We start from the raw sequence: 25,891 nt of genomic DNA, 5'->3' as shown, positions 1-25,891 counted from the left end.
CCTCAGCACCTCACTCATTTTAGCTCAGCCATTAGTCTTGTGCTGGCTGCCGCCAGGCACTTCAACCCTGTCTACACCCCTAGATAGTGCTTTAAGTTCTTAAAAAGAACTACAACATTAAGCATAAAAAATACATCAGTAGAAGACAATCAAATCACTGGAACTACTGAGAAACACCTCACTCTCAAATGTACATGAGAGAGAAAGGTGTGTGAAATAAAGAGCAGGCATGAGTGCCTTTTAATAGGCATTTCTCATAAAGTGTAAATACTTCTTTTTCCATTTGCCACTTGAACCTTAAAGCAGTGAGAGCTAATCTACTGGCTGACATGGCCACTGCTCCTCTACAATGACTTATAAGTTATGTTTTCACCATTAAGTCTCCACACTGCAAGACAGATTTCAGCCATAATACCAGACTCTGTAGACATTCATTCCAAAAATATTCAATCTTGTTCCTGCCTCTTCAGTACAAACAAAAAAGTTCAGTTTGAAAATAATTTTAGAGACACTGGTAGTAAGGATACAAAGGGCTTCAGAGCTTTAAATAATAAAATCTCGATTTTTGTGCCACTGTTGTTTATTAATTAGTTTTCCTTGGTGGGCTGTGCATGGAATTCGACGTATACAAGGACTTAAACTAAAGACATCTCACCTTCAGCGGTTCAAATGTTTTTAAAATTCTCAACCTTATTGAAATACAATCCCAAATCACTGGACATCATAGACTTCACCATGAGCCTGCAATATTGCTGAAGGTAGTTCTGCACATTTGACCTCATTGGAAAAGTACTAACTGTGCTCCATCAAACTAGTGTTGACTAGAAGGTATTTATTTATATAGAAAGGGCTATATTCAAAATAATCTGTAGGTTTTTTCTTTTTTAACAATCTGATAATAACCTTGGGAATCCATATTTTAAACCTCGCCTGGATAATCCCAGAGACAATCTCAAACAAAAGCCACAAGGAAGTGTTTATAAAATATATGTTCACCTGCATGCTGTTTAATATGCAGAAATTACAGATCAGACGATTTCTTTAGCAGAAATTCCTTACCAGTTAACAAGGCAGTTTATCACAGAGTTGAAAGACATGAGCCTTCATCAGCTCCTCTCCACACAAAAACAAACCCATGACTTTGTCCTCACTTAGGGTTACATTCCTGTCCTCACCATTCAGTCTACATACCGGTGCTCAATGGGCAACATATGAGTGTTTGCGGGGCATGTCTGTCTGTTACTCATCTGTGATTTGTTAGTGTATGTGCGTGTGTCTCGCCTGACAATCGTTTTCCACCAGTATTTTGTCCAGAACATTCCTAAAGAGTATTTTTAGTGCAAGGAAGTGAACCATGTGTCAGTGATTTCTAAACACATACGGTGTGTGTTTATGTGCTTGTGTTCTACCTGGAAATTTTCCAGCATGACCTCAAGCTTCTAATAGGGGATTAAATTGTATTTTACTAGATGTTTTTCAGTTCTTTTTCTGCACTTTTCCACATCAGCCAATCAGACACTTGTTTTGATACTGAGATGGTGCATTCCAGTCCTTGTTTATGGAAATACTGTACTGTGTGTGTGTGTATAAGACAATGCATCTAAACCTTTGTGTTCTCAGAACAGACTATTTACTACTTCATATATACAATATGATGGTGAGATTTCCCATACATTAGCACATATGGTAATTAAAAATTAAAAATTAAAATTATGAATATGGTAAAAATGGCATGTTTTCTTTCTAGGAAGACATTTTTAGTGTGATGTACATGGCAAAATCACCAATGTTAAATGAACACTGAAAAGTGTTTATATGTGAACAGTGGAAACATGTAAACAGTTTTGCTGTTTAGCAGATCACATAAAAAAGTGACACAAAATGTTAAGTAAAAAATGACAAAGAGCTAAAGAAGGAAGTACAATTTCTAGCTCCTCTCTCACCTCTGCACAGCTGGCCATTCACAGTGTGAAAAGGGTGGGAATGTTGATTTTTCAGAAACTTGCAGTTAAGTATCTTCCCAATGTTGGAAAGGTGTGTGTGTCTGGGGGGGGGGGGGCTACATGAATCCTGGCAGATTTTAAAACCATCTGACAGTATAAATCCAGCTTAAATCTTTAAAAAACCTTCATATATAGTTACAACTGTCCATCACAGGGCCACATAGAGACAAACAACCTCACACACTCACACTCACTCCTATGGGCAATTTAGAGTCACCAATCAACCTGACATACATGTTTTTGGACTGTGGGAGGAAACCAGAGTACCTGGAGAAAATCCACACAAGCACAGGGAGAACATGCAAACTCCACACAGAAAGGTCCCTGACAGGTTTATTTTCAGTAACATATTAATACAAATTTATTTCTGAATGTACAATCCTCATCAATGTGGGACTGAGTTGAAATTAACTACAGTGTGTGCTCAGGATAATGAAGGAGCATGGATCTGTTTTAAATACTTAATGATGCTCTATGGAACAGAGGAATTAGATTTATCTAGCTTTGATATACTCAAAGACAGTACAAGTGATGGTTAGTCTTAGTCTCTTGATAACCTTTGCTGCCAAAAAAACACAAGAATATCATGAGAATTGGCAGTCTTTAAAGAGGATCCCCAAAAAGTGATTGAAGCAGAAAAGAAAATAAACACAGATTTTTTTTTTTTCCCTTTTGATTGGGGTTTTAGCTTGGCGAAGGCTACGTTTTTAGGCTGGATTTCTGTCTTCAATTCAGACTGGGAATAGAAAAGCTTTGAGAAATCTCTTTGGACATTTTTTAAATTACGGTAAAAAAAAAAAAAAAAAAGTCAACAGTAGACTGCACTGTAAGAAATGTGTAACTTGGCTGACCACAGCTGCTGTTCACTGTGAAGGAGCAAACTACAAACCCTTACAGACATGTTTCAAACCTAAGGGGAATGAGTGTTTCATACTTCAAAGATAGTTTTTTGACTGCGTATTTTCAAACCTAACTTCAGGGTGTGGATGGGATCACAATATGTCACTCAAGCAAAACAGCAATTTCCTGCAAAATCCACCCCAGTTCACTCCATAACTAATGTGGTGAATGCTGCATTTGCCCTGCATTAGCATTTTGCAACATAAAATCATTTTTGGAGGCAGCATAAAAGAATCATTTCAAGCAAGAAATAGTTACAACGGGAATAAAATTGCAGGAATACTGAGGTAAATTCCACTTCCACAAGGCATAGAAATGAGTGTAGACAGAAGAGTACGATAATTGGAGCACCTTGAGTTCTTGGGAAATTCCTGATATGGTCAGCACACTCCACAGGGTTGTTGTTACACCAAACATCCATACTGTCATTTGGGAAATCCATCACAAAGACAGAGTGCACAAATACTCCAACACTCAAATTTAACACAGACAAAAAGGCAAAATATTTCCTTTGCACTTTAGCTAAACAGAGTCATGGGAGTAATACATCAAAAGAAGAAACAGGCTTTCAATAGGCTGCTGTGAAGAAGGGTATTTCACTCATACACCCTGGAAAAGATACCACACGGGCTTTTGTGGATCTGTGGGAGAATGCAAGTCCTGATTCTGAGCAGTGCAGAGCCCACTGCTTTGGCTTAGACCAGGCTACGCTTACTCTAGAAGGGCCTCAGACAAAGAGGTGAAGTTTGTTGAGTTATAGACAAGAGCATAGATGTGAAGATGTGCACAAACCTGCAGGGGGCCAAGCTTTGATGTAGCCAGTGCAATGCACCACAGAATACTGAGCCTCTCCTTCTTTTGAGGGTCCGAGGCCATTCCTGCCCATCAAACAAAGACAACCAGCAGCATGTTAGGTACTGAGACACAGCTGTAGAAGGACTTAAAAACAGACACTGAGTATGTCACGCTTAACTTGCGAATTGTGAATGCATCAGTTTCTCTCTCTTGCGGTTTTTAAAATTAATAACTGTCTTTGGCACTATACATAACAATCATATTCCCATTTGTACACTTCACTTTGCTCTACTGCAGATTTTAATTAAACATTTGACTTAGGCCCTTTTGGAGATGTTACAGAATGTTGCATTATGCACATACATTATGGTGCATTAACAGACATACAATATATATAATTTAGTAAAAAGTAAGTCAAAATGGTGGACTGAATTATTTATTTCCCAAAGATATAAACAGTAAAGTTATTTTTCAAGTAGATATATTCCTGTTACAGAAGAAGTTCTTGTACCTGTATCTCTTCCTCATGTTAGACAGACGGTTAAGGGAGATGTGATCCAAGGGAGCACTGCCACACCTGCACACACATACAGAAACAAAGACCACAGCATATATTACTTACATGACACCAGCCAGTTTCCATTAGTCACAGGAGGAAGGCAGCACACACTGTGCATCTGCTTGCCATACAATATCCACCATGTACTGACACAACTATTATCAAAAGACTCCCTCTTTATTAAATTTTGTATTCACAGCAAGAGTCAGAAATTTTGGCTGCTGTTTTTTTTTTTTCCAATGAAGATAAATTTTGATCATTTTTACTCCAAAGCAAAAACCTTATAGACCTAATTGCCTTCCATTTTCTAGACTTTTCTAAGACTGTAAATCTGAGTGAGGAGCTTAGGCATTTCTAAAGACCTATGTAATTAATCCATCTCAACTAGTTATTCGTTAACAAGGCTGAAACCCCTCCAGGCAAACAGCACACGTACATGCAAATTGCTCATTTTTTAGACCTGTACAGAAAAACCTGCGTTTGGCATTACATACTTTTTCTCCCTAGCAAGGTTGCTGTCATCTCCATTTCCCCGGGAGCAATGTGTCTTATAAAACTGTTGTTTTAATAACCAAGCCCACTTTTAAAGAAGCTGCGTGGAGAGTTGAGTTATACTGCACTTGTTCTCTAATGTTTACAAGTCATGGCCTTTGAATAGTAGCTTATTGCTCGCAACTGTTTAGTAGAGGTGTGTGTCATATATTGCTGCTGACAATAATGTTAAAAAAAAAAAAATCTCATATCACATAAACAACTCTGCAGTATATTTACAGAGAACATTATATAGCAGCAAAACAGGCCCAAAGCATGGCTACTGCCAACAACTTCAGCATTGTGGTAGCAGCATGAGAAAAGAGCAGGGGTTTTATACCACATAGAGGATCTGTATCACCTCAGGTTGAAAATGACTGAATGATTATTACATCAAACATTCATTTCACAGTAATTAGTCAGAGCAGCAACATCAATATAATCTTCTGAATTTTCTCAGGTTTAGAGACATGGAAGTAAATGGCTCAGTGAGACACAATCACTGCACAGGGGAGTGAAGTGTAACACAGTTTGATATAACTGGTACAATTTCAAAAACATTTTTTTGCTTCCAAAGTGAAATGTGCTTATTTTTATGAATTTTGAGGTGTGGAATTCAAATATGTTTAAAAAAAGCTTACAGACTAGAGCCAACCAACATTTTTGAATATAATTTGCATGTTTAGTGGTCCAGAATTAGAGATTGATTTTTATTTTTGTTTCTGAAACATTCTGCTTGTAGACGAGTGTAATTATCAGTTGTAATTGTTTAACATAATAATATTAATGAATTAATTTAAAAACAAGTTTAAGGCTGATAGTTGTTGTAAAGAGCAGAGTTCACAGCTCTGCCACTCTGTTTGCACCTCACCAACATCCTGCCACTGCATCAGCTAACACAGAATCCAAGAACTCATTATAAATTTGTAACCAACAGAAATTAACTTTGTGTAGGACCTTTTAACTGATTGTTGTTGAGAGCCCACTGTGGCATATTCAAATTACTTGTTTTATCAGATCAGTCCAAATCCTAAAAATATTACTTCATTACACTACAATACAATTATATACTACCATAAGAGACATAGGAAAACTTCAAATCCAAAAAATGGCTATAGTAGTAGATCTTTTTTGTACCAAGTCTAACAAAGGTGCCTGAATACATGCTACCCCTGCTCAGTGTATAGAATGAACGCCAATTCACACAGGAGACAGACTGCAGTTTCAACACTGGAGGCAGTTATTGTTGTCACTTGATTTTCCTTGAGGTCAGAGATATACAGTCAGCAGGTGTTTACATAAGCCTGTCTGGGTCTAATAATGGCTTCCCTGAAATGTCAGCCTCCTGATTATGTTGTGCTCCTCTCAACCATCTTTATGTACGTGTCAGAGAAGTGGTTGCATTTCACTGTTTTCTTGCAGTCTCTTTCAGGCTGTCTCAGCAGCATGTTGTTTGAATTACACAGAGCCTGGAATAGCAACAGAACAGAACATGCCAGTTTCGAGAAATTTCTAACATAACACAGTGTGGCTCTCGTGCAAGTCATAGGCCTTTGTGACAGATCCAGGCAAAACAAGGCTAGAGCAGCCCCTGATGATTCTGCACACTGGCACTAACACAGCCACAGCGTGTCAGGCAAAAAATTGAAAAGGTATGGTATTTTATTGAACTAAACATGAGCTTTCCCAGGCCTGTGACACAGTCAAAGTGGTTTGATGTAATGTGTAGCCAATGAGTAATGAGGGCTATGGGGCAGACAAAGGCATAGAGCACAAGAGGGAAATTTGGCAAGATACTGAGGTTGTAAAAGGTCAGAGGATATGGGAGCAGAGATTGAGTAATGTCCAACAGACAGCAATAAGCCTGCTAAGTCTAATTATCTTTCAAGTATAGAAACATCCGTCAACGTACAACCTCTGGTAAGCAAAAGTATTAATGCTGTTATGTTAGGATAGAAAGGCTTGAGGTTCATGTGGTGTGAAATAGGTTATGGGTCCATGAACATCTCAATTTAAACATCAGGTATGAGTCATATAATGTACATTGGCTGTGTCGTATTAAGGAGCATCCATTGTAACACCTGTCTAGGTTCAAAACCACTGCTACAGGACAATAATCCTCCCACTAGCTGAACATAACCACATGAATAAACAGTCATGCTGTGCAGCAAAACTTTATTCAAACTGACACATTTGTTTAAAATTCTAATCGGGACTCCAAAGTTGCCAAAGATACCAAATACGCCAGATAAATTCTGGGAAATCTGTATATGTTTATGTACAAGACTGAAAGTTCATTCCACTTGGAAACAGCAGATGACAAAACAATCTTACCACAGAGTCAAGGTTATCCAAGTGCTTTACGGACTTTGCCCTCCATGTTAAGCTAACACAGATCAGAAGTTCTTAAAGCAACTTTAAGTGATATTTTCATAATAACACTCTATCAAGTGACGATGTGAAAAAAATGGCAGGGCTTGCTCAAAGTGGGAAAACCTACACCCAAATCCCATCTCACCCCTCAGATTTACAGTTTTATAGTGAGCTTCAGGTCACTGATTAGCCAGCAACTTAAAAGTTCTGCTTCACTCTCACTACTCATATTGTCATTATTGTGAGTAGGCAAGCTCTTCTCAACAAAAAAGCTCCATAAACCAGACTGAACATTACAGCCACCAGCCACCATTAGCAACTCGAGTGGAATATTTAGCTTCTGGGAAGAAAAAAAAACTCCCTCAGGATTTGGGAGAGAAGAAAAAAGAGGGCAAAAAGAGTTAATACTGGACATAAAGGTAACTCTGCCTGTATTATGACATTGTTCTATGTCTCTTGAATGTGTAAACAAATAGGGGATTCAGACCAAAAACAGCTGTGTGTTAAAATAACATAAGGGGCTGCAGGGGTAGGGCATGTCCTTTAGAACATGAAATGAACATGAAACTCCAGTTGGACTTATGGGTAATGTTTTAAATGCTTATTAAACACCACTGTACAATGGTTTGTAATATTCACAGATCTGGGTCTGGATCACACTGGCAACTATTCGGACTATTGTCATAACAGCTGCAAGAGAAACTGTAACACAGCATTCACATTACAAAGTAATCTACCAGGAATATGACCCTTGACTGGGCCCACACTGAGCCTTTAACTTGTTTGTTAGATGGCATTGGCATCCTCACTGTGGCATTCAAATGAATGGCAAGGCTTCTTTTTCTCACACAGCCAGTCTGAATACAGTCAAAATAACTGTTCGCTAAAAAAAAATGAGCCATATCAAAAGGGGAAAGGTGACAAGTTAATGTTCATAATTAGTATACACTGCCAATTTAAATCAAAGGATCATGCTCAATGAAGCCGATACCCAACAGGTAAAATGGCTAAATTTAGCTAGCATCAGTACAGTATCTTGGTGACTTATTGAGACAGCTAATACATTTGTGATATATTTTTACATGTGTTTTGAAACCAGGGCAGGCCATACAGCACTTACAGCAGTGCTTGTCGATCTGTAATGAAACAGCTTCTCTTCCTTGGCTTCTTTTTCTTTATGCCATTATTTCTCCTAACCCTAATCTCTTTGACACAGAGCAGACACATTATTATATATGCTGTCATCGGCTGTGCATGTATGAATATACATTTTCAACCTTTTCGTTGTTAAAAATAGCATTGTGATCTATATTTCCTATCATTAAACCTGTCCTAGCTTGGCTGCTCTCCCTTGTGTGACATCACATCCAATTTGTCTTTTCTTCAGGCAGGCATATAACTCCCTTACAACAGCAACCTCAGTATTACTGTAGACTACATATAGATATATTCTTTAACAAATCTGGTTTCTACATCATTTTCCCACACATTCATTCACAATTTGCTACTCTGCAAACTACACTTCACAATCCTCTGAGAGATCTTGAATTTTAAGACATCTAGACAAACATGGAACATGGCCGACTGGAAATTATTTGACAATAAATTTGGCAGATCATGTTTTTGATGAAAGCACAGATACTTTGGACACAGCTCAGCTGCTAATTCTTTTTTTGGATAAGTTAACAATTTTTCCATTTCAAAAGAGGTTCTATATCTCAAAGTCCAGCTATCCAGCTGGATAATCTAATGAGGGCCAAGGTGACAACTAGAATATCAGTTTCATAAAACCAAACATGCTTAATTGCTTCAGACTATAAATAAGAAATTGATGGTCAAAACAAGAATATGGCACTCAGATGTGTGATGGCTTGGTCAAGAAAGAGTTCTGCAGCAGTTGTATTTGGTGGCATCTGGATTTTACTAAGCCATTCTTTACAGAGTTCACATTTTTTAGTTGATCTCACTGGCTTTAACAAATTAACCAAAAACTGACGAAGAAACAAGGTGAGATTGGGTCACATAAGTATACACTAATGAAATCATTTGTTGTGAAGTTTCTTGACAGGCAAAACCATTGATGGCAATCCTGCACACTTTCCAACTTGTTGGAAAATGATCTCCAGTTTACCCAAAAGACACATTTTTGTAAAATGGGGAAACATGCCTCAAAGAGTTCACTGCCACAGAGAAGGACATTAAACTGTGCAGAAAGTTATTTTCTGTTGATGTGGAATGATACAAGAGCACATAAAGCTGGAACTTACTGAAATGCAATGTGATGTAAATTAGCTACTTTTGTTGTGCTATGTATCTGTAGTTTGTTACCAAGTAAAACCAGATACAAACAAACAGTGTATAGCTCCTACCAAATGAGCCGTAATAGTTTTAATATTGGATTCCATTTTGAGGCAGTGGTGGTGCATTTGTAGCCATTCTGACTTGGAATTACAAGTTAGAGGTTGGCACAAACAGTTTTTCCTACTTGGCTGCTCATAATTACGGTCCACACAACATGACATGAATGCATTAAAAGGAACCGAGCATTAAAAGAACCAGTGTTGAACTGAGGACTTCTGGACACTGAAGCGGTCAGAGCCAAACTGTTGCAAACTTTTGTTGCACTTATTCCACTTGTGCTGATGTATGAAAATTTGAATTAAATAAAAGATTTGTTATGTGTTTTCTCTTGCCCTCTGTTTTGTGGTGTAAAATCCAAATGTTCAGCCTTACTTTCCCCTCCGTTAGAAACTTCCATCTGCCTCCTACTTTCCCTGTATAGGCCTGAATATTATGATTAATAGTGGGAATAACAGCCTGAATACCACAATCAATCACATATGAAACACTGTGGTAAAAGCGTCCGTGGGGCTAATTGGAAACAGCTCAGCAGGACTCGAATGCTTCGTGTAGGCAGAAGTTGAAAGAAAGAAAACTGCCTTTTTGTCTTTAGAAATGTCTACTGGCTGTCACATTATGAGCTACATATACTGCTGACTACCTGTCACATTATACAAACCCCTACTGTTTACCACCTCGTACCATTTCAGCTTACTTGCATGTCAAATTACTCCCATGCACTATTACAAAGTAAAGGTGACCTTATATGAGGGAACCAATAAGTCATCTTAGCTCCATCTAATTAATTTTACTGAGTGATTATCTAAATCTATTACTGACTCAATGACTCATATTAACACTGCTGAAAAACTGCCTCTCTAGAGCATACATATTTCCATACAATTCTAAGCAACTCTTACAGAAAAATTAAACCAGTTAAACAAACAAAATCCACTGGAATTAAAACTAATGTAATACTTTGAGAAGTAAACGTGTGACAGGACTAATTACCTAATATGATTAATGACCAGGTTTCAGGTTTTCTTCAGTAAAAAGCACATTTAGTTTTATGTTCATGACTGCATTCTTCAGTGCATGACTTTTTAAATATTTTCCACCAAGTCAATGAACAAATACAACACACACTTAGCTACGAAGTCACACACACACACACACACACACCTCATGCGGCAGATGAAGGAACGTCGGGAGCCCATACACATCCTCATGGAGGACTGCTGTCCCTCCTTCTTTACTGTTCCTGTCTTCAGGTCCAGAATCCGTCCTGTTAACATACAAACGGTAGCTCAAATTAAAATTGTGCAACACAAGTGTACAGACAACATAAACACGTACACCAGTAAAAACATTGCTGACTGTAACTATTCACATCACTGTTTAACCTATATACAAATACTGATATATCTGCAATAAACTAAAATCAATTGCCTTCTCGGGATGTCCAATTAGTACACTAGTGGAGCAATCAGAAAATGCTAAAACCTGAAATGAAAGAATCCATCAAGTTGCATTATGAGAAATGCAGCTTCTAGTGTGGAAATTGAACTGTCCTAGATAAATGTTATAACAATACTTGATACTAGGAAGCATCCATTGTAGGCTTTGGTATTTTTCATAGGATTTTCTGAAAATAAATCACCAGCCCTGTCCTTTACCAGGTGGATAAAACTGATATTTCTGATTACACAGAATTTACCATGTAAACAATTGCAAACAGATCTAACTTTGTAATTTTTTTTTTTTTTAGCCCTGCCTGTACTTGCAAAAGCTTTTACTTGTTTGGGCTGGTTGCAACCTGCTTTTTTGAACAACATCTTTTATATGGCAATGATTGCCAGCCCCTTTAAATTAAGGACCAAATAAAGTTTTTATTTCAGTTTGACTTTTTTGCTTGCACACCATCTCTCTTGTGATTGATGCAGCTCTCACATAACATGCTGATTTCCTTTACTGGTCCTCCAGAGAACATACAGTTCTGCTGTCATGATGTAAATTATGGCAAATTGAAACACAGCTGCAGATGAAATATCCATGCGCTATATGAAGGTATTATTATTATTATTATTATGATTCCTATCAGCAGTGTTGCTTTTACACAGGGCAATGAACCATTCTTCAACTCACAGTGGTGGTAACATAATGACATTTCTACCAGAGAACATATCAGAGAGCTAAAAGAAATTTCCTCCATTTTCTGGAACATGTAATGGTTTACCGGATGAAGAGCCACAGTCTGACAAAATTTCAGTCCGTACAGCAAACCCTATAAAGGTCACTTGCTCAAATACAAGTACCTTGTATTACCTGCAGTCTAACAACCAGAACACCAAAATATCCTCAAGCATTAAAACAAAGAACAATGTACAGTTCCCCAGTGGATTATACAAAACAGTATATTGTTCACAAACCCCAAGTGTGACTCCTCCCCCAAAGGTCTTTTACTTAATTATCCCTTTATATTATTTTGGCATTTCCAATCAATAACTCTCTTATCATTCAAGATTCCTCACCAGGGTTCTACAACAAAGAAGCAAGGAGTAATGTTTGAAAATTGGACCCCACAAAAGCAGAATAACCCTCTTGATTTCAAACCAGCTTGGTAAAAATTTTCATTTATTTATTTAACTCAAAACCATGATCGGTCAATTTCATTGCTGAGTAATCGATTAACTGGATATTTTCAAAAGAATGTAAAGGTCTTATCTTATTGTCAAAATATGAACCTTAACAGGTTTGCCACACATGTAATAAAAAAATAAAACCAACTCTAATTATTTTCATGTTTAATGTTATTTAAACAGATCCTACATTTTAAGACATTAAAAAAAAGCACTTGTTTACTAGAATTTCACACTTGAGTGAGCGATATTAACCCAAAGGCAACATGCCTTCAGACATGCACTTGAACATTGCTAGACCTTATCCTGGTGGGCTCCATGTAAAAACGCAATTGTCCGAGGAATGAATGAATGAATGAAGGAAGGAAGGAATGAATGGATGAATTAATTAATACATCCCCATGGGCTGAATTCTAGGATCAAGCATCAAGCTCAACTATCACTCCTGCCAGTGTCCTAAAAAGAGTCACAGCTTCTCTCTGCAACACACACAGAAACCTAGTGCATAGCAACCATAGTGCATAGCAGCCATAGTGCATAGCAGCCATCCACCTGGTTGTCTGTCAGTATCCCTAACATTTACAAAGTGGCCTGGCATGAAGTCAAACCCACAGCTTGAGTGTGAGTTTCACTTTTCTCCACTTTCTGCCATTTTACTCTCTACAGCTACTCATCATTGTCATTGTGTGATGCCGCAAACAGCTACATCACTAGATCCAAATAATAAATACATTCATTGCCAACTATTTTAATAATTGAATTTTATCAATAATTTTGATTAGTTGTTGCAGCCCTAATATATTCCTTATGTTTTATCAATATATTTGTACAGCACTCTGAAGTCACCAGCATGAAAGTACTGTCAACAGTCTTGAGAGGATGTTTTATGTCAGGGGTTGGCAAAATATCAGCAATTATTCTGTTGATGGCCACTTCCTCTGGTAGGTGCATCTATGCCATATTGTTTTGAAAACCCAGCATAGCTGGTTTTGGGTGTATGGGAAACAGGTGTGTCTATGTGATGTAAGGGGGTGTATGTTTAAATATCCCTATAGCCAGAAACAGAACATGAATGTTTTTCCATCCTCCCTAATATTTACTGCTTTTGAAAGAACGGGGACTGCACTGAAGAGAACAAATTAAGTTCAGTTAAAACACTGCCTAGTTCCTATATCACAGACCAGACACAGGGAGACTCCACCACCACAAGCATAAAGCAGAGGGTTTTCTTATCTCAAGCTTTGCAGCAACTGAACACTTTGTGGATATTCAGTGACTCTTTAAACGTATTACTGTTCACAGCAAGCACTTATGACAAGCCTAAAAGCCAGTGAAAGCCAGATTCATTCTACTGGTAACTGATCAGATCAACAATGATTTTCTAAAGTAGGCCTATTACTTTGGTGTTGAAGGGCATGTACTGACCTTAGTTATTGAAAGTTGCGATTAATATTTTTAAAAAAGTATTCATGCATCCAACCAGGGAAATTCCATTAACATGTATTAACAATATTTTACCAATTTTGGAAAATACATTTGATATCAATCTCATGTTTACACAGTCAGGATGTGGTCAGCCCAGCTTAGCATTAAGACTGGAAGCAGAGGGAAATAGTGAGCATGGGTCCAAAGTTGAAAAATACACCTTCCAAACCCTCTAAAACTCATTCAATATTGTATCTTGTCTGTTTAATTAAGCTATAGAAATGTGAAAATGACACTGTGCAGTTTTAGGGTGAATTGCTGATAAAACAGAAAGACAGACCTCTTTTTGTTAAACCTCCTAACCCTGTTGAAAGAATTGCTAATCCAGCAAAATAATGTCATCAAAGGTGTTAATGTGTCACAACCAATACTACACTTCATTTTTTTCCATTAAACTAGGAACAAAACCTATTTTGAATGAAAGAAAAACACTCAAAGTAAATATCAAATACTAGCTAACAGAGTGCACACATCATCACAGTATTAATAACCCCCCTCCCACCACAAAAAAAAAAATTCTAAAACAGTAAATGGATCACTTATTATTCCCACAATAAATTACAGACAGCAACAACTGGTATGCAGAACTTCTAGCTGATTAATGTTGTTCAGTGCTTCCACGTCAGCAAGATGGAAAAACATGCAGTCATGCAAGAGGCACACAACATAGTTCAGAAGAAGGAAAAAGAGCCTCCAAAACATATTGCTTTAGTTCCACTGAGTAAAACTTAATGCTGAGAAAATGCTGGGGCTTCAAAAGGACGTGTGAGTGCTTGTGTATGTTTGCAGGCTCGTGTGTATTTTCATCTGTCACAACTCTACATGGAGATTACTGTGTTAGGTGGATTACATGGCCTGGCTGGGCACTGAGGTTCAAAGGGCCTCTGGGGTCAGATGGACAGACGCACATACTGTACCAATTCTGAGGCTTCACTGAGTGGAGCCTCCAGAGCCCCATGGAGAGGAAGACATTAACAAGGCAATGTTGCCCTCTAGTGAGCACTCTAAGCCTCTCATCCTTGGTGCCTAAGCTCAGAAATATCATACTCAGAATTATCACGTGAAAGATACAAGATGAAGTGATTAAACACACAAATGAGAACTCATTTGATAAGCAGAAGGCCTTTCACATGTTTATTGTAAAACCTGTTGTAAAAAAAAAACACTTTCAATACAGGCTTTTCTACAATTCTGATGATGATGATAATCTGGGTTATTTACAGGACTGTTGATGTGCTGAATCAGCTCCAATTGTGAGTATATAAATATATATGAAACGTCTACATATTAAGAATTAATACATTTTAATGTATTTGATGTATATAAACATTTGATGTCAATATAAACCTTAAACTATATTAATCAAAGTTCAGGTAAGACTAAAAGAATAAGAATAATGTAGGACAATCAGCCCTCATTTGGATACAAGTGACTGATTGTCGGTCACTTTAATCAAGAGTAACTACAAAATAATAAATTCTGCTCATGTAATTTAATTAATGTCCCTTCTTTCTAAAATGTCCTGATTGGACAGCCCATCAGAATGAGCTGTCTAATCAGGTGAAATCAGATGTCTCCAGGCACCAGCAGCTTCAGCTCAAAGGCACAACATGGCAGAACAGCTGACCACAATAAAGCCTGACCATAGAAGGTGGTCTAATTCATTTCTTATGTAATCCTTCAGACTAAGCATTTTCATACAAAATTTAAGGCAACATTACACAGAGTTCTTGTTTTGTCTTTTCAAAAGAGCCAGAAGAAGAACTGGTAACCATTCTGATTTTAAAGTTATTTGCTTGTTTAATTTTTTAACCCTAATTTTAACAGCCACAGAAAACAACACTGTTCTGATTTGACACTTGAATATTTATGCCTAATGACCTTTTTCATTCCTGGAAAGCATAGACCCTGAACTGGTGTCTTCTATTTTTTTTATAGGCTCACATTAATTCACCCAAACCAATGTATTGTTTTATTCACATCTTATACATTAAATTATCAAAAGCATCTTTCACAGAGCAGGTAATGTCCCAGCATGGTGAAAGAATTAAAAATGCTGCAGTCCCTTTAGTGCTAATTGTAAGCTGAGCCATCTTTAATAAAATTAATTTCACCTGTTTTCCCTGGTATGACCAAAACTGTCTAATCCAAATGGAGTTCATAATTTTAACAGATGAAAAGTCTGTGACATGACTTATGGTCGACATGGTAAACCTAATATCAGAATAGCCTAAAAACGTGTCCCGGTGGAGAATGAAGCTAGGTATAGAGATACTGTGGGTGCCTGACTTAATATGCTAAGACCAGAGTGACAAAAGAAAGATTTCAATATTAAAAAGTGTCAAAAAAATTAGCACAGTGGCAGGATAGATGGTCCTGTGAGTCATTTGCAAAGCAATAATTAACAAAACCATGTTGAGCTGAAAGAGAATTCCCTACCTGTCATGGAGTTTTCTGAAGTGCTGAGCTGTTCCCGCAACTTGTCCACGTCATCGGGGTGGACCTGTTCATACAGAGTGCTGCCAAACCACTCTGATTGGGGATGGTTCAGCACCGGTGTCACTGAGTCCGAAACATAGATCACCCGGCCCGTCTCTGCAGCTACCACAAACAGAAAGCCGTCTGCTGCCTCCAGGATGAGATGTTTCAGCTCCTACAGGGAGCAGAACAGTACATAACCATACACAGACAAGAGTGATTAAGAGGCAGAGATAAAATGTAGGTGGTAGCTGTAATTAGCTGTATGGTATATTGCTTTTACTTTTTATTTTTTCTTTCGGCTGCACCTGTCCGATCAACTGATCCACATGATTGATTTACACCGGATGCCCTTCCTGACACAACCCTTTCATTTACTCGGGTTTGGGACCAACACTAAGACCGCACTGGCTTGTGCAACCACTGGCTAAGTGTATCAGTCCCTGGTCTTCCAAGGCAGTCTCCCATTCAAGTACTAACCAGGCCTGGTCCTGTTTAGCTTCCAAGATCTGACAGGATCGGGCTATCACAGGACAGTATGGCCATGCATGGCGTTTACTAATTAGCAATAATTATAAACAAATATAAGAGTCAGATAATGACAAGGGAGCACTGTACCTTCCATGACTCAATTTACAACTGGAATATCATACAAAAAACAGATTATAAGCTTGTTAAATAACCAACTAGGCTGTGATGAATTACTTACAAACATGTCCCTTAATTTTCAAAGTATATAATAATAACAAATGAGGACATCAGCCCATTACCTGTCCCAGAGTGTGTCTCAAACCATTCCTTATATTAATAAGTACTGATGGGCCTATATAGTAATTCTATAGGTTTCCCAAAGTCAAAATGTTTGACAAGAAACAAGTTTCTAAACAAACAACATTCTAACATATCTAACCCATGTTCATATGAGGGGAGAAAGTTTTTTTGAGGAACTAATAATTTGAGGAGATTCATTTTAGATATGGGTTTTCACTTTAATATTAATGCATTTTTCTTTTCATCAGTGCCAAAACCACAGTGATGCTGAATGCAAAAAAGTGCAAAGACAATGATTGTTTTATATTTATACAATATGTCTTCTACAATACTCTGGACTCTGACAGTACCTGTTCGGTGAGAAAGGAGGGTTTGTAGGCCCCATCAGTGGACGTGTTGCCAGTGCCCCTCATGGATTTCATATGGGACACAGCCATACGCAGGATGGTCAGCTTGTCAGGCTTTCTGGCCAAGGCGCTACAGGTAGGGACCATGTCTGACAGCTCAGTGATGTACTGTGTCATTTTGTTGCGTCGGCGTCGCTCAATTTCACTGTGGTTTTCTCTGAAATGGAAAAAAGTGCAGTTAGATACTTGGGAGAATACAGACTGGCCACACTTGCATGAACAAATGATTAACAGCTATGACGCATCATATAATGATACCTCTGCAATATCTCTCTCCAGTGACTATCCTTTACAACAGATAAATAATAAAGGCCATAGGTTGCAGTTTGCAAGGGTCAGTGCCCTTGCAAACTGCAACCTATGGCCTGTATTAGCCTAAATGGAATCCCAGAGGAAGGACTGTGCTATTTTTAAGTGCATTCTCTAAAATCTGTAATAAATTGTCAACTCAAATTGGTTTTAGGTATTTAGTACAAGTTAATTGGAAAGACAATGCTGCATAGCTAAGACTGCATAGCTGAATAAAAATTCTTGTTGATGCACTGATTTTTTTTTTTCTTCTCAGGGAACACTATCCCCTTACAATGATAACGTGATTTTAGAAATTTTCTTTCAGAAGTATTTCCTTCAGACAGCACCCTTTTGTCTGAGATGAGACAAAGCAACATAACCTGCCAATCTCAGCTGACTCAACAAACCCCACTGTGCTTATTTTGGAAAGTGGGATATTCCTTAAAGTCATGTGATTAAAATATTGATTTCTGTGAATCTGACCACCCTTTCTATCACCCTGCTAAACCTGGTTTGATACAAACTTTCACAACTTTCAGCACTCATGAACTATTACTTATTACTTCTTAAAATACCAACACTGACCTAGTATACTGTATAGAATCTTTTGTTTTGGTACCAGTTGTTAGTATTTCACTTTGTTCAGATCAGAACAGGTCTGAAATGTGCAGGTTGTACAGTCTGTTGATCCCTGAGTCAATGGAAAATCCTCTGTGGCCCCAGCTGGCTAGGCCTACCTGGCATATCTCTCCTTATCACCACCAGGAATCTGATCATCATCATACCTAGAGAGAAGAGTAGACACAACATGTAACACCATGTACATTCCATACAGATGAAAACATAACAGCTTCAGTATCCATATTCCTCACATGCCATGGTTGTTACATATTAAAGCAGGACAGTAAATGGTTCAAAGTGTGATGGTAACAACATGGGCAAAACATGCTCTCAATGGCTGGTGAAGCTGGTGCAATGATAGACTGTTCTGCTGTGACTAAGCACAGGATACTAAACTGTCAATGTAAAATATTTCTTTACATTCTAGGTTTTATTTTTTGAGTTGTTGCTTTCTTTCATTGAGTTCAATTGAGCATTAGCTATGTTAACTCACTTAACCTCTTGGGCCAATATGGCATCAATGGATTCTGCTTGACAACAGTAATGTGAATAAGGAAGCAATGCAGGGAGGTCAGAAAAATCAGACAAGTTTTCCCTTGACATCTGTCAGTCCAGGTATATGGTATAAAAGGTTTCATATTTATTATAATACAGAGACACTCCTACACATTTTTCCTGTAGAAAGCATCCTGTTCTGTCATCTACGGTGTCGTGCACCACAATCCCTACTCAGTAAAGACCCAGGAACACTAAGGATTTGGACAGGTCTTTCTTCTTTTCCAATAAATCTCTGTTAAGCTGTGCATCAGTCTATGTCACACACTGAGAAGCAGGGTCAGCTAAAGCTCTTGGCTATGGGAGGAAGCAGTGAATGATCTCTTTTACGGAAATTAAATATGCACAACATGTATGTACAGTGGCAAACCCTTTCAGAGTATGAATACTAAACTCTATTGTAGCCAAATCAATTACAGATATAATGCTCTTGCTGATTATTAAGAGTGTTGTTCTTCATATACCCAGCAGAGAGCAGCTCATCCTCTCCACTGTCACCACTCAACTTAGCAGAAACCATGACACCTGAGAAATAAAACACTTACTGTACATCCTACAGACACTACACTATATGAAAAGGAAGAAAAGGAAAACAAAGTGAGATAAATTAAATGTCAGGGCAGTTGTGATGCAGTGACACAGAAAGACTTGAGTCTCTCTTAAAAATAAATACACAAAAGAGCACTGTATTTTTGATGAAAGAAAAGAAAGAGAAAATCATGAGGTGTCCATGCAACAGTAGATGTTACAAACACAGGGTATCTGCAGGGTTCTCCAAGATAAATGTGACTTCTAAGAGCTTTTTAACACATTAAGTTAAACTAAAACCAATTCAAAGCTCAAGAAAACGGAAAGTCCAGTTTGATAACACATACCTGCAGATACCCTAAAATAGGAACTGTGCGACATTTGTCAACTCATTCTAACATGTTAGGCAGGGCCGGTGCTATCTGCTTTCAAGGGCCTCACCTTGAAAATTTGCTAGGTCCCTCGCCGTCTTCATCATCAAAGTCCATTCTGAGAAACAACCACAAGAAACAGTTACTTCTTTTATTATAATGAGAGCTAAAGCAGCTGTCTCAAGACTAAATTCCCTGTGTTTTGGGGCTAAAAATAAAATACAGATAATATAGAAAAATAAAATATGTTAATTCACAGTGAAGACTTTAGACAGCACACATTGGTCTGTACTCATTTGACAAGCTGCTGCTAAGTAACAAAGTTGTGTATGTTGACAAATAAACCAATAGACAAAATATGTTTATCTAGTCAGCAGTGGGTGGTTCGTCATTAAAGGGTCATCTCAAAATGACATAACTGGCAGAAGTGATGAGCTGTTTGTATACATCTTCAGTGCCTGAAGGTACAGGGGCTTCCTATACAGCAATCAAAGTGAATTCTGAATCAGGTACAGTCCTGGTGGTCACAATTCAATGGTAAAAGTGTCATCAACCCATCCAGATTTTCTGCTTTCTGAGAAGCCATCAGTCTGGATTACTAATATGAAGCCACTTGATGAGAAATTTAGATAAACAAACAGACTAGCAAGCACAATGGGGAATAAACTGCACAAATGTATCAGCTAGGCCATATTAGGTTTTTAACTGTAAATGTATTGTGTTTAAGAGCAGCAATGTTACCACTGCTCCAGCTAAAAACAACTTAAAACTCCCATTACTGCATCAGCTAAACTGACAGTAGAAACAAATGGGCCATCACTTGCAAACATGAATTATATAAATGGCTGACTGAACCTGGGGCCTGATAGACTGCATCAGTCTCTGTATCATCCCATTCATCAATATTGATATTCACTCAATAACACAACATAAACAAAAGCAATAAGTACACAAGAGAAGATAAGTTAAACTTTATTAATCCCTGAAGGGTAATTCAATTAATTCTTCATTCAGTAGTAGTCATGCACCTCGCAGTAATAGTAATTTTGGTTGATTTCCCTAAGATGACTATATGGGAAACCATACTGTCAACCATATCTCACCATATCATTGTTTCCCCTACCATCCATTTGGTCGTGTAGGGTGAGGCCCCCCGAGTGAAAACCAGGCAAAAATACATCTATAACAATACCCACGCCTGATGGAAATTATCTTTATAATATAACATGGCCTCTCTCTGTTGTCCCTCACCAAAAAAGCCATGTAATTAAATCTCACTAAGTTTTCACAGAATCTTTGTGGTCTGTAGTTTTGCTTTAATATTACTGCAATAACATTATTGTGTCACTGCGACAATACTGCAAGGAGGAATGGTGCAAGCAGAAACAATAACATTCAGACCTTAGATAAGGACCTGCAAAGAACAGCCCTTTACTGCACTTATTGATAAAGTCTTGGAAATGCCTATTAAGGCAAAGAGGACTTTTACACTGTTGTGTTGCTCTGTGGAAAACTCCTTCAGTGAGTCAGCAAGTCTCAAATTGTCACAATTGCTTATAGCATAGCTCAGCAATAGGGGTTATTCAAAATGAATGAAACTATCAGTGAATATAACTTGTAATGTCTATATATGTATCATGTCATAATACATTTTATAGAAAATCTATAAGCAGATAATCACATATGCAGTGTCTCTGTTTTTCAATAGTGCGGCAAATTAAACATCCAAGTGGTCACAGCCACTGTCCATGGTACTGAAACTGGGGTGTTGTTCAGCACTCTCATCTGCAAAAAACAAAATATCTCCACAAGGTAAAAACATGTCCATGGCCAAAATGTTGAAACAGCTGGCCCAAAACTTGCTACCCTTGGCAACAGTTTTTGATCAGAAGAAATAATGTTTGGCAGGTGAAAGGCTGAAGCCAGAAATTGGAAATTGATCATTTTGGAACGTAAACAGGCAGCTTAGCTCTCAAGTTAAGCACAGCAAAGGAATATTATTATTACCAAACATTTTAGTCACCCAAGCCTCAGCATGCAAATAATATGCAGCTTTTTCAGAACACATAATTTATAAGACCCCAGTATCTCCTTGATAAGAAAAAACGTGGACCCACAAAACCTGGTTGTTGTTCTCTCTGTAATCTGGAAGACACCAAATACAGTTTCTGGGTCACTTCACTGCACCTTGAATGCAATTATGTCATAATCCTCATAATGTGACACCTTTTGACCCAAGTTCAATAAAAAAAAATTAACAATAACACATCAGAACACAGACCATCACTTGTTTCTATTGACAGAAAACCTTCTTTCATCTCTAAAAGTAGTTTCTTGTACCCAGAAAACAGGCTCGCTCATTCACCCCACCTGTTTCCCTTTCTGTGGTCAAGGCTAAAAGGAAGTATGAAGCTCTCTGGCTGTTTCCCACACATTATGATAATATATATATCATACATTAACATTAACATTTAATTCCCTGTAACAATGTAAAAAGACTGCACAAAACCGGGGCATCTGTTGTCTACAGTCTCCTTGAATTCTAAGGACTGTTTGGTATTATTTTTAGACCCTCCTGTAAAAATGTCTTAAACCACAAAATATTAAATAAATAAATAAAATAGATTCCACAGCGATGATACTCACCCTCCTGATCTCCTCTTGCCCCCGCGGCCTGGCACAGCTCCACTCATCCTAACCTGGCTGCTACCAACTGCTCCTGGCATCGCTACTGTTCCAGGTAACTCACTGCTCATCTCTGGAAGATACAACAGTCACAGTAAATCAGCACAGGATTAGCAGACATATCCATAGGACTACCATTAAACTATGTATTTCATCTCTCAAATATTGAAATAGATATCAAAGACATCTTGCAGTAATATCTGAATAAATATCACAACACAAAAATAATGTGGTAATTACCATCTGACTATTTAACCAATCCAAAATCAATCTTGCAGATTGACATTGGACATATTACATTAATATGTCATTATTCATTACCATTACCTTATTTCACACCTCCAAGTAAAATCATGAAAATTGGACCCTATAAACCTGGACTACAGAGGTGGGAAAAAGTTTGCTGCACTATATAGGATGGAAGCCTGTGGGTCAATCCATCTACATAGACCTGCGACTGAGGCTCAAGCAGCCTGGATGGCAAATAATGGCTGATGATGTTTTAGAAAGACATACACATTTTCTTAATCAGGTCCTTTAATAGGCTTTTACTCAGTAATGACAGTGGTAAAATATATGCTGGCTCATCCATTCAATACAAAGTCAATGTGCTGTGTGTCTATGGCTTAGAGGAATTATACTGCATACCAATACAGCCTCCACCTTCCTCTCATATTTACCTCTCACCACTGCCAGAGCATTATTTCTATTTGCCCTACTGTTTTTCCCTCTATTTCTTCGTCCTATTCACTTACTCACTCATTCAGCCAGGTGCAATGGATAGGCCAAACAAATGGTCCAGTGCACCAGGTAACATAGTTAATATTTGATACAGCCTGAAGTCTACAGCTTTAGACACACACACACACACACACACACACACACACACACACACACACACACACACACACACACACACACACACACACACACACACACACACACACACACACACACACACACACAGCAGTACAAGGCATTCCATTATTCATTCATGAGGTTGGTCTGAGTAGCACTGTACAAAACTAGCAGAATCTGATGAAGAGACAGTTTCATCTGCCAATCAGTGCAGTCTTTCAGCCTGGCAAAAGCAGCAACATACATAAACACTGCAAACTTTCTCATAACAAACTGTTTATTCTGTAAATATTATACTATGCACCTATACACTGTGAATATTAATATCTCCGACTTTTTCTTCCTATAAAATGTTTCTAATCTTCACGATAAGCTCAGCCAGGGATGTCTGTTGCATGTCATCCCCCAAACTCACCCGCACCATTATTGCTTTTTTTACCTTTGTAATGTATCTAAAAATGCCCACTAAAATTCATTTTGGGCCAAACAGCTAATCCATTCCATCATACAACTCTGTACTTAGCAGTACAAGGCAGGCTAATGAGAAACAGGTAAAAAGAATCAGGGCAGGTACTGACATAAAATTGAGGAACAAAAACAGGGGCTGGACAGGAAGTTTAGCCAAAATAAAATAACAGGAGATTCCTGGAACCGTGACAGACGGAGGGTTTAGCAAGACTTAACACCTGAAATTTGACTCAATCTGTCAAGTTAATCGAAAACAGTAACCTGTCAAAAGAAAGACCGTAAAATAAGTCTTAGTAGCCCATTAAGAGGGTCTAAAGTTATTTTATGTGACCTAATTTTAAGGGATCAGTTCATCACCTTGTTGCTGCTTTATCGAATACTATAAGTCAACTTAAGTAACTCGTTATTATGCTTTGTGTTTTCATTCAGGATGAGGATATACCAGCACAGCAGCAAATGTTGACTAAATATTGTTGCTCTACTAAAAAGAATATATCTTATATATATGAGATACTTTATGTAAGTCACATCAATTGACATAATTTGTGCTTGTTGAACTGCTACAGTTGTCCTAATATTAGACAGGGTTTTATAGCACTGCTAGACAAAATCAGGGAACTGACACAACCATGCCAGAGACCACAATGTGTTGGACTGTGTCCTCAGTCAAACTCCTGTTTCTGTGTTGAGGCATTTTATTCCGGTTCTTCTTCAAGGTTTGAGTGTCACATGTTCATGGTGCATGTACAGCAGCAGTGTTGCAGTAAAAAATTTCAGGGGAAACGCTGAGACACAATTTCACCACACAAACACTACAGATAAGCTGTTAGATTGTAAACTACCACATGGGATAAGGGTGTGTTTGGATATCAGTTGGCAAAAGCTTTGTCTACACTTTCAAAATAACATGATCACACTTTCATTTCTCCTCATTCTGCATCTACTGCTATAACAACACAGTTGGGAATATCAATGAACAAATGAAAGAATGAATGAATGAATCCAAACCTTATAATTCAGTAAGTCACACCAAATTAAATCAATTACTTAGAAAGATAGCTGATCCATATATTGTTTTACTCTGAAATTCTTATCTAAAACTTTATATAACTAGATTATATGTATTGTAGTGAGCAGAGATAAATGCCAAGTTTGAAAGTTGACTCCAAATAATTTATTGGATTATTATTTTATTTAACAAATGCACCACTGGAGCATTGTAAAGCTTGGAAAGTACTGCAAGCAATACTGAAACTTGGTAGCACTAATTTTATAAACAGTAATACTTCATATGTTTTATGTATTAAAACTACAATGCAGGGCTCAAGGTCTAAGAGCCAACTGAGGATTACACTTAATTAAAACGTATGAAATGGAAAAGTAAACCCTTTCAGAATATTTTAAATTTGAAATATATAAATGTGTCTTCAAATAGTGCCAAATCTTAATTTAAGGTTATATTATATTTTAACTAATAAGAGACTAATAGTTCTTACAATCAACTGTCTAATAACATCTTGGGAGCAGAACCACGGGCAGAGCTTGTCATCGCTGATAGTTGTTACAATCACTTGTCTAATTACATCTTGGAGGCAGAACCATGGGGAGAGCTTGTCATCGCTGACACAAGGTGATGGCAGCTATGACAGACAGTTTTTCACATTAAAGCTGATTCCTGTGGGCCACACAGCAGCAGGGACACTACTGCCGAGTGTATGGCTAGTTACATTTGTCACTGTCACAGTATCACAAGGCAATTTTTTTAATTTACATTACAATTCATTTGGTGTGATGAAAGTGCAGTATTCACTGGCTTTGAACTCTTCGCTGTGGTCTGTACAAACACTGAGCTGCTAAATTCTCCGTTGACTGTTTATGCACTTCAGTTATACACAAAAAACAGATTACAAGTAGGGGGGAAGAGAAAATAGATTTAACCACTTACCAACAGGGTCTCTTGAGTTTTTTTTAATCATATGCAAGACAAATGGAAAAAAAAAAAAAAAAACACCTAGCAGCATCTTCTGTCACTATACAATTAACATCTGTGAGCCTTTCTTCCAAAGTAATAAGAGCAAATCTGATTACTGATATGCATGTATAGACTGATTTAAAGCACCTCGGATTACCTGCATAACCTTGACTCTCTGAGTAACCAGGTCTGTGAAGTGCATATAAGGACACTGACTGTTTTTCATTAGACATTTGCTAACTTGGTCTGCCAGCAGATTTT

The 25,891-nt window shown here is 37.8% G+C and overlaps 1 protein-coding gene across 4 annotated transcripts in view; it reads right to left on the bottom strand.

Annotated features, from left to right (window-relative positions):
* arnt2 (aryl-hydrocarbon receptor nuclear translocator 2) overlaps window positions 1-25,891 on the bottom strand; it is a 49,034-nt gene that overhangs the window by 19,842 nt on the left and 3,301 nt on the right. For 2 of the 4 annotated variants that reach the window (XM_026293289.1, XM_026293290.2), the window contains 8 exons: window positions 22,294-22,405; window positions 19,718-19,765; window positions 18,310-18,357; window positions 17,225-17,438; window positions 16,065-16,278; window positions 10,684-10,786; window positions 4,210-4,275; window positions 3,696-3,781 (listed from right to left, as the gene is read on the bottom strand). In XM_026293289.1, the coding sequence (XP_026149074.1) occupies window positions 3,696-3,781; window positions 4,210-4,275; window positions 10,684-10,786; window positions 16,065-16,278; window positions 17,225-17,438; window positions 18,310-18,357; window positions 19,718-19,765; window positions 22,294-22,405 (891 nt within the window). The other 2 variants (XM_026293291.1, XM_026293292.1) reach the window with 2 other exon arrangements.

The sequence above is a fragment of the Mastacembelus armatus genome, chromosome 3 (assembly GCF_900324485.2).
Source record: "Mastacembelus armatus chromosome 3, fMasArm1.2, whole genome shotgun sequence".
Lineage (NCBI taxonomy): Eukaryota > Metazoa > Chordata > Actinopteri > Synbranchiformes > Mastacembelidae > Mastacembelus > Mastacembelus armatus.
This window is presented reverse-complemented; position numbering and strand designations above follow the sequence as displayed.